This window comes from Strigops habroptila, chromosome 14 (assembly GCF_004027225.2).
Source record: "Strigops habroptila isolate Jane chromosome 14, bStrHab1.2.pri, whole genome shotgun sequence".
Taxonomy (NCBI): Eukaryota; Metazoa; Chordata; class Aves; order Psittaciformes; family Psittacidae; genus Strigops; species Strigops habroptila.
This window is the reverse complement of record NC_044290.2, coordinates 2,770,833-2,780,272: the sequence shown is the minus strand read 5'-3', so window position 1 is coordinate 2,780,272 and position 9,440 is coordinate 2,770,833. Positions and strand designations below refer to the sequence as shown.

Sequence of the window (9,440 nt, the reverse complement as noted above, 5' to 3'; positions counted from 1 at the left end):
CCTCCAGCTTTTAAGGCTGTAAGCTGCCCGAGGGGAGATTGAGATGAGCTCTTAGGCAGAAGCTCTTCCCTGTGAGGGTGCTGAGGCGCTGGCACAGGGTGCCCAGAGAAGCTGTGGCTGCCCCATCCCTGGCAGTGTTCAAGGCCAGGTTGGACACAGGGGCTTGGAGCAACCTGCTCTAGTGGAAGGTGTCCCTGCCCGTGGCAGGGGTTGGAGCTGGAGGAGCTTTAAGGTCCCTTCTCACCCAAACCAGTCTTCTCTGATTTCTGGAGCATCTCAGCTTTAGTGTACAGGAGCTGGTATCCTCCCTGTACTGATGTTCTTGTGCTCACCAGGCCCCAAAGAAGATGGATGGGACCCTTTATACACTGCTGTGGGGCCACATCCCATTCTCCAGAGGCTCTGGGAACACCTCTGCATGGCCTATACTGAAAGAGGCATTTCTGGGCTTCACTATCAGCCTGTTCCCATGGGAAGGCTGGACTGGTGCGAGGCTGTGAGGAGCTGGTCCAGCTCAGCTCAGAGGTGGGGAGATGCAGTCAGAGATGGATGCAGAATGTCCCACTCCCCTGTCCTGGTCTCTCCGTTACCAGCACCAGAAGTTGGCTGGGTTGTTTCCTGCCCCAGGGATGCCCTGTCCGCATCTGGAGGAAGGAAAGGGAGTAAAGAGGCTGCTGAGTCCTAGCTTGGTGGTGGCCGTGCAGCGAGGAGGAGCTGGAGGTGGTGAGTACCCAGGGGAAGAGGCAGCTTCTGCTGCTCCCAGGTGTATGGCTCTTAGGTGGGAGCCCAAGACGCTTGTTTTCCCTGAGCTAAAGGGAAAGCAGAGCCACCCGGTCCCTATTTCCTAAATGCAGCCTCCCAGTTGCTGTTCCCACACCGCCTGCCTCTCCCCTGCACAGGGAATGGCCATGGGGAGGTGGATGGGATCTCAGCCTCATCCAGTGCCCGCTGCAGCACCCAGAGCAGCAGCACGCTTCAGCCAGAGCTGCCCTTCCACGGAGTGGGAGCAGGGGAGCCCCTTGTGTGTCCCCCCCTTCCCGGGCTGACCTCAAGTGTCCGAGTCGCACCCGGCGCTGCGCAGCGCTGGGGAGTGGCTCCATGTGCTCCTTGGCTTTTTATGGTAAGGAATGTCGGAGCATCCTCATCAGAGCCACCATGGCAGCCAGCACCGACCTGCCACAGCTGAGCACCTCGCACCCCTGCGGGAGCTGAGAGCACGGACCCGACCGGGGGCTGAGCCCCCTCTGCCTCCCCACTGGCTTCCTCCAGGGCTCCTGCAGAATTCCATGGCCCCTTCTTACCTCCTGCACTGCTCTGGCTGCTGTGAATCCCTGGCAGACTGGAACAGGCTGGGCACGTGTCTCTGATTCCCAGGGTTTTGGGGCTGATCTCTGTCTCTGGTGGGTTTTCTCAGCCGATGGTTTTGGGGCTGGAGCCCCAGTTCTCTGTTTTGTCTTGGTCCTTCCTGCAGCGGGCCGTGCTGTGGGGATGTGCAGGGTCTGCTGGGTTACCTGCTCCTGTCTGTGGCTTCCACTGACTGTTATTCTGGGGTAGCAAAAGGGCTTTGTCAAACCCTGCAGGGACAGTGAGCAGCCCCTCAGGGCTGCTGTGGGTGCAATTTGCAGCCTGGTACAACAGATGAGGGTGGGAGGCTCAAAAGCTTCAGCCCCAACCCCCCTTTGGCTGCTCATCAGACCCGGGAGCAAATTTGGCAGAGGAAGTGTTTGAAAACAGAGCAAAACCCCAAATGAAACCAGCTTCTTGAACCCAGCGCTAAATCCGCGTGCTGGAAAGCTCCCATTAACCTGAGGCTGCAGCCAGGTGCCCCTCAGCTCCCTGCCCACCGTTGGATGTGATGGGAGCTGAGTTCCACCTATTGGGAGCCTATTTGTATTCCACCTCCAGTTGGATCTGAATTTATTAAGCTTTAACTGGAACAAGGGGACTTGCAGTGTTCGTTTAAGATACAGCCTCCCAAGGGAATGGACCAGGAGCCTGTCCCTGCTCGGCTGGGAGGTGGCAGGTCAGGATGCTCTTGTCTCTTTTGTCTCTTCCATCTGGTATGTTGTTATTCAGGGGAACAGTCACTTCCCATGGTGGTTTTGTGTTGGCAGTAGTACCTTGTGCTTGCCCTTGAAGGGCTTCTCAAGGCATGGGCTGGGTGAGGGAGGGTGATGGCTTCCTCCTCAGATGGAGAGAGGCAATAGCAGATAAGCTGGAGGGTGGGTTTTCCCTCTCTTTCTGTAGGATCTGTAATGATCCAGCACCTGATCCAGGCTTCTCTGCCTGCATGAGTAAGTACCAACGGATGGGTGAGGATCCATAAACCAAGGAGAGTAGTTGCGTGTGCCACACTGCAGAGACCTGCGAAAGCCCAGCCCTTGCTGAACAACCATCACGGAGCCCCTTCCTGCTCCTGCGTGAGGGGGAGAGCATCGTGGGGTGTGTTGGGGAGATTTGGGGAGCAGGAGGCAGGAGTGAGGTGCACGCCCAGGCAGAGCCTGCCCCAGCCCCGTGTCACACTCTGGTGCTGCTGCACAGTGACCAGAAACGAGCCGGTGCCCAGGTAAAGGGGATGCAGCGATGCTTTGGGCTGGGAGCTGAGTTAGGGGTGTCCTGGGATGTGTCCTCAAAGCGGTCACAGGGGTGGCCAGGCAGCTCTAGAGCTGTTAACACAGGAGGGCAGGGCTCCATCTCCTTCCTTCGCATGTTGGTTTTCTACTGTTCTCTTTATAGAATCGCAGCCTGGTTTGGGTTTGGAGGGACCTTAAAGCTCATCCAGTTCCAACCCCCTGCCACGGACAGGGACACCTTCCACTAGAGCAGGTTGCTCCAAGCCCCTGTGTCCAACCTGGCCTTGAACACTGCCAGGGATGGGGCAGCCACAGCTTCTCTGGGCACCCTGTGCCAGCGCCTCAGCACCCTCACAGGGAAGAACTTCTGCCTCAGAGCTCATCTCAGTCTCCCCTCTGGCAGGTTAAAGCCATTCCCCTTGTCCTGTCCCTACAGGCCCTTGTCCAAAGCCCCTCTCCAGGTTTCCTGGAGCCCCTTTAGGCACTGGAAGACTCTTAATCCATCACCATTCGGTGCCTGGACCCTGCCAAGCCCTGGCACAAGCAGCACATGGGGAAATGTCTGTCTGTGGGTGGGGGGCAGCAACGTCCTCCCGGGCTCTGCCTTCCTGACCTCGATGTCTCACCCTCCGTGGACCTGTTGTCTGTCTGGAGTGCAGCTCCCAGCCCCGTTAGTGCCCGCCTGGGATGTACCAGTGGGAAGGAGCCAGGCAGCAACAACTCGGTGAAGTCAGTGTTGGGGGATGTTGTGTTCAGTGTCATCAGTGGATGTGTTGGGAGTCTCCTTGTTCTCACACAGCTATTCCTTGTGATGCTTAAAAACCAATTGCTTGTCCTTTCTTTGCTGGGCTTTTTGCCTGTCCACATGCACGTTCCCATGGATTCGGTGTGAACTGCAGCATCACGGCATTGCTTTTGTGTCTCTCCAGCTAAAGATGGTTCCTGAGCTTCTCTTGGGGGACCAGCTCCACCAAACTCTGGCAAAGGTTTTACTTCATTATCCCATTGCTTCCTTCTCATTTTGCCCTCTCGCCTTGCTTGGGAAGCTGCTTGCAGATGTGGGGTACAGTGGTGGATGCACGCTGGTGTGCTTAGGAGGATGCCCAGGGCTGGGTGTCCTCTGGGATGATGCAGGAGATGGCTCCTGTGTGATGTAGGGCAGGAGGCACCATGGGCAGGCTCTTGTGAAGGTGCTGGTTTGTTCACACACAGTTATTTGTCCTTTGCACCTTTTCCCAGTGTCCAGGCGCTGCTGCTGCAGTGAGCATGGTTTTGATGAACTGTTTTGAAGAGGTGACCAGTTGCCTTTTCTCCTCCTGCTGATGGCCACAGCTCTAAGCTGCTAATGCTATTTTGAGGCTCTTTTCTCATGCAATACCAAAACACTTGGAAAACAAATGGAGTTTACAGAATCTGCTGTAATTTGGCACGTTTATCCTGCTGGCTGTTGCCAGCCTGCTTTAGCCAGGGTGGGAATGTGGGATTCAGTCCTGTTACCCGGGATCAGAGCCACCCATCAGCATCATCTCCCTCTCCTCCAGCTGTTTCATGGTGGCCACGCTTCTGCTGCTGCTGAGGGATCCAACGTGGCTGCAAGAAATGGGTCCCCAGAGACCTGCCTTTGCTGCCCAGTTGCCCGAGCAGGGCACAGCTCGGTGCTGGAGGGTGAGAGGCCATGCTGTGCCCCAGCTTTCCCCTGGCCAGCTCAGGGGTGGCACGAGGAGCCTCCCTGGGGCTGGGTGAGGAGTGTGGGGAGCAGCCAGGCCCCTCTGCCTGGCCCTGCTCCCTGCAGGTCCCACAGGGAGCACAGCAGAGGAGGTGATGTTTCATCACCTAGTGCACGGGAGCTAGGATGAGCTATGCTGAGCATCCCTGCAATTCCCTGGTCTGTATCATCACAGAATCCCAGACTGGTTTGGGTTGAAGGGACCTTAAAGCTCATCCAGTTCCAACCCCTGCCACGGGCAGGGACACCTTCCACTAGAGCAGGTTGCTCCAAGCCCCTGTGTCCAACCTGGCCTTGAACACTGCCAGGGATGGGGCAGCCACAGCTTCTCTGGGCACCCTGTGCCAGCGCCTCAGCACCCTCACAGGGAAGAGCCTCTGCCTCAGAGCTCATCTCAATCTCCCCTCTGGCAGGTTAAAGCCATTCCCCTTGTCCAAAGCCCCTCTCCAGGTTTCCTGGAGCCCCTTTGGGCACCGGAGCTGCTCTAAGGTCTCCCCTTCAGGAGCCTTCTCTTCTCCAGGCTGCCCCAGCCCAGCTCTCTCAGCCTGGCTCCAGAGCAGAGCTGCTCCAGCCCTCGCAGCAGCTCCGGGGCCTCCTCTGGCCTCGCTCCAGCAGCTCCACGTCCCTCTTGTGCTGTTGCCCCAGAGCTGGATCAGGACTGCAGGGGGGGTCTCCCCAGAGCACAGCAGAGGGGCAGGATCCCCTCTCTGAGCTGCTGCTCACACTCTGGGGGTGCGGCCCAGGACCCAGACACAGACACAACCCCCTCCACACCCGTCCCCAGCACTTGGCCTTTCTCCGCAGGAAGGTTTTACCTTTAAAACATTTGTTTTCCCCCACTAAGTGTTATTATAAGCAGATCTTCCTGTCCCCATGCAAAGGGCCATAAATCAGCCACTGCCTCATATCAATAACCGTGATATTTAGTCTAGGCCTGCTCAGAGCATAAGTCACCAAGAGCAAGCATATAAACAGCTCCATTACTTACATCTGCATTTACCTCCCCTGCTCAACTCTTCCCAGCCAGGGCAAACACTGAATCAGGCACTCAAACACAGCTAACAGCTCATCCTCCTCCTCCCCAACCCTCTCCTCGACACAGTTCTCACCTTGCCTTGAGAACGGAGACATTGTCCCACCACCCCTGCACTGCGCAAGGACAGGGGTCCCTGTGCTGGCACGGTTGGGGGTGCATCATCCCCCATCTGCTTAATGCCATCACAGAGGAGACACTGACCCTGCTCCCCTCCTTGCCCTCCCTGGACCTATTTTCCTATCACACCTGGCTGCACCCACATATCTCAACTTGAGATTCCATGATGCAGGGCATAGAATCCCAGACTCGTTTGAGTTGGAAGGGACCTTAAAGCTCATCCAGCTCCAACCCCTGCCCAGGGCAGGGACACCTTCCACTAGAGCAGGTTGCTCCAAGCCCCTGTGTCCAACCTGGCCTTGAACACTGCCAGGGATGGGGCAGCCACAGCTTCTCTGGGAAAAGTCTGCGCCAGCGCCTCAGCACCCTCACAGGGAAAAACTTCTTCCTTATATCTAACCTGCACTTCACCTGTTTGTATCCTTGGATGTAACCCCCATCCTCCATCCCCCCACCCACATCACTCCTGGGGCCAGTGGGCCCCACCACCCCTCCAGCACCCTCCTCTCCTCCACTGCAGACTGTGGGGTGTTTCAATGGAGCTGGACACAGCATGTGGGATTGAAGGGCTTTATTGAGGCTTCCCTGGCTGCCTGGGGTCCCCCACACAGCCCCATTTGTCCAGCCCCACACCATGGCCCCAGGAAAGCTTTTCTCTCCTCCACAAGCACCTTGCTGGGTCTGCAATGCTGACCCATTGATGTCCTGCTCCCCTTCCCCTGGCAGCACAACCTCTCCCATGGAGCCTGGCTGTGCTCCCCCAACAAACAGCCTCCCACCCCCCTTCTTCGGTGGTGACCAAAGAAGGTCTTTGGTGACCTCTGGATGGTCTGCAGAGCTAGAGCCTCGCCTGCACCAAAATGGCCGGGATGAGCCATGGAGAGCAGCAGCACAGAGTGGGGGTGCCCTGTGCTCTTGGACTCTGTCCTTGGGCTATGGATACATGTTCCAGCTTCCAGCCATGGGGAAACCTCTCCAAGCCACAAGCCCCAAGGAGCTGTGACAGCCCAGCCAGCACTGGCTGCACCGGGAAGGTTTCTGTCCTGATTTCTATGCTTCTCTCCTGGATTTTCCTACCTGAGCCCCGTGTTTGCCCATGTGGCTGAGTCCCAGGCCGGTGGTTCCCTGGGACTCAGCTGCTGAACTGGAGCAAAAATGAACCAAGACTTCCCAAATGTCCCTAAAAGTGCATCCAGCCAGAAGCTGTGTTGGTTGGAGGGAGCAGAGCTTTAAATAGGCTCCATGTGTAGATGCAACAGGGTGTAAGTCCATCGGTAACAGAGGAACACATGAAACACATGAGCGTTTGATCTCTCTGCTCTCAGCAAGTGCATGGTGGAAGCAAATCCTGCCCTTGGATCCCTGGTTGGTTGCTTGGCTGAGTCTGTAGTCAGCAGTATCAGTTTAACAGTTACGGTATCTGGGTGCATTTGAATGAAAAAGGGATGTTTTGATGCATTTCAACCCAAAACGTAGCCCATGCCCAGGCCTGTGATGCTGCAGGACACTGCAAAGCCATGGGGTGGGAAGAAGCTCTGCTAGGTGACGCTGGAGGTGATGAAGGAGCCATCAGCTTCCTGCTGCTGTCCCACCAGCTCCGCTTTCCCCCAGGGCTGGGCCCGCGCAGCGCAGGGAGGAGCGGCCGGCGCGGGTCACCTCGCTGAGCTCTGCCTCCAGTGTGCTGACCGTGTTCGTCACTTGGGCCACGTGCACCTTGTGGGCTGCCTTCTGGTGCAGGAGGCAGATGAAGATCTTCTTAAAGCCCTTGCGGAAGTGTTTGGAGACCAGGGCGTAGACGATGGGGTTCACGCAGGAGTTGGCATAAGAGATGAGATGAGAGAGGATGCGGAGCACGTACGTGGCGTGATTGAGGGGGAAGTACCCGAACCAGACGCAGAGGATGAGCAGGTGATGGGGCAGCCAACAGAGGCAGAACAGGACAGCTACAATGATGATCATCCTGGTGACCTTCTGCTTGGCCTTCTTGGACTCTGACATGTCGTGGAGAGGGTCCACGGACCTCCACAGGTAGTGAATAGTCCGCACATAGGTGAGGCTCAGGATCAGCACCGGGATGATGTAGCTGAAGATGAAGGTGCAGATGTCCATGACCTTGCGCTGAGAGATCTCCCAGATAGGGTGGCAGACAGTCAGGTTGGCCAGCTGGAACTCCTGGTAGTAGCTGAGGTAAGGGCCCGAGAAGATGAAGGAAAGCCCCCAGATGAAGCAGATGGCCGTGAGGGCATTCCTGGGTGTCCTCAGCTCCCTCGAGTGCAGGGGGTAGCGGATGGCCAAGTACCTGCAGGGGAAAGGGAAAGGGACACAACTGTAGTCCTGGGGAGGGCATGGGGAGCTGCTCCTGGAGCGGGTTGGAGAAAGGTCACATGGGATGGATTTGAGCTTTCCAGGGCAATCAGTCACACAACTGATCCCTGGGGCTCCTCAGCGTCTCTGTGCAGCACAGTGGGGTAAGGAAGATCCTCTGACCCAAGCCTGTCCTGTCACCCTCTCTGCTCCTTTGTGGAGAGGATGGGGATGGTCCCTTTCTGTCCCTCTCCCTACTCCAGCAGATCCTCGCTCCATCAGCAGCCTGTCTGGCACAAGTGATAGCAGCAATGAGATAGGAAGGCAGGAGCAAGCCCCCATGATCCCCAGACTCGGTGTTCCTCACGCTGGCACATGCTAAAGCACATTGCCCATCTTCAGTCCTGCAATTAGCTGGTTCCTTAATTACACACAGATCAGGGGGCTCGTGCAAGCCCCCATTGCTTGCCACCTCTGTTCCCCTCTCTCTGTGGGATGTAGGACGAGGTCAGCCCCTGGCTGTGTTTTGGGGGTGCTGTCCTGGGAGCCAGCATGGTGCCATGCTGGGATGGCAGGACACATCCAGCCCTGCTCTGGGGCTGCCATGGCCCTTCCCAGGGGATTTTCATGGGGACCTTCCACGTGCCATCACACAGGTTTCAGGCACTGACAGAGCAGCACCAGGAGCTCCCTGCCTCTGCCTTGCTGTGGATTAATAACTCACCAGCTCTTAGAGAGGTGAGGTGGTGAAGGTGAAGCACAGGCAGGAGCCCCAGGCTGCCCTGTGCAGAGCTTCCTGGCTAAAACCCACCCTGAGCCAGGCTGGGACAGTTCCTGGGACAAGGGACAGCACTGGGACAGAAAGGGGCTTTTCCCCACCCTCCCTTTTTACTAGCAAAAGCAGTGTCCCAGCTCCAATGTCTTCTCCTCCTTGAGGTTTGCCTGCTTTGCTGTGGGCTGTTGGCAGGGTTGAGGATCTCTCCATGCACCCCAGGGCTGTTCAGGGGCTGAGCTTTGTTTCTCTCTGGTTTTCTATCCCCCCTTCAGCTGCCAGAGCCTGTGGATAAACCCCAGTCCTACAGCTTCAGGGTCTGAAAGCTTCCTCCAGCTGGGGACAGGGGTCTCAGTGCAACCCTCTCTGCTGGCCCCCATCCTCAGTGCTTGCATTTCCTTGCCCTCATGAACTGGGAAATGCTGCTGGATTCCCCTGGGAGGTCACAGCTTGGCTCCAGGGGATTCTCTCCCCTCTTCTGCCCGGGGGGATCCAGAGAAGGGGGAGCCTTAGGCTACAGGGAGACCCCCCCCCCAGCCCCTTTCCTACCTGTCAAGGGAGACTGTGGCCAGGGTGAAGCTGCTGGCATACATGGTGAGGAAGATGAAGAAGTGGACAGCCTTGCACATGAAGGGCCCAAACACCCACCCTTCCAGGGTGTAGATGGTGGCTTGGAAGGGGACACAGAAGAGGATGAAGCAGAGGTCGGCCACCCCCAGGTTGAGGATGAAGAGGTTGGTGGTGTTCTTCACCTGCCCGTTGCGCAGCAGCACGGCCAGGACCAGGCAGTTGCCCACGGTGCCGATGAGGAAGATGAGGAGGTACGCGAGCGGGATGAGCACCGCCTCGGGCTGCCAGCCCGCTGCCGAGCTGTTCATGGCCGGAGAGCACGGGAGAGTGGGGGCTGCACCG

General features: G+C 57.4%; 1 protein-coding gene across 1 annotated transcript; it reads right to left on the bottom strand.

Moving 5' to 3' along the window:
* Positions 1-6,016: 6,016 nt before the first annotated feature.
* GALR2 (galanin receptor 2) lies at positions 6,017-9,440 on the bottom strand. The gene is made up of 2 exons (XM_030506633.1): positions 9,078-9,440; positions 6,017-7,751 (listed from the first exon to the last, which is right to left on the bottom strand). Exons 1-2 carry the CDS (start codon positions 9,404-9,406, stop codon positions 7,022-7,024), a joined length of 1,059 nt encoding a protein of 352 aa, XP_030362493.1. The 5' UTR covers positions 9,407-9,440; the 3' UTR covers positions 6,017-7,021.

Bases quoted from the DNA above. Each gene is read 5' to 3' on its own strand.
- GALR2 (XM_030506633.1), bottom strand. From the start codon at position 9,406: ATGAACAGCTCGGCAGCGGGCTGGCAGCCCGAGGCGGTGCTCATCCCG. The intron at 7,752-9,077 runs GTAGGAAAGGGG...TTTCCCCTGCAG, and splicing joins GCCACAGTCTCCCTTGACAG to GTACTTGGCCATCCGCTACC.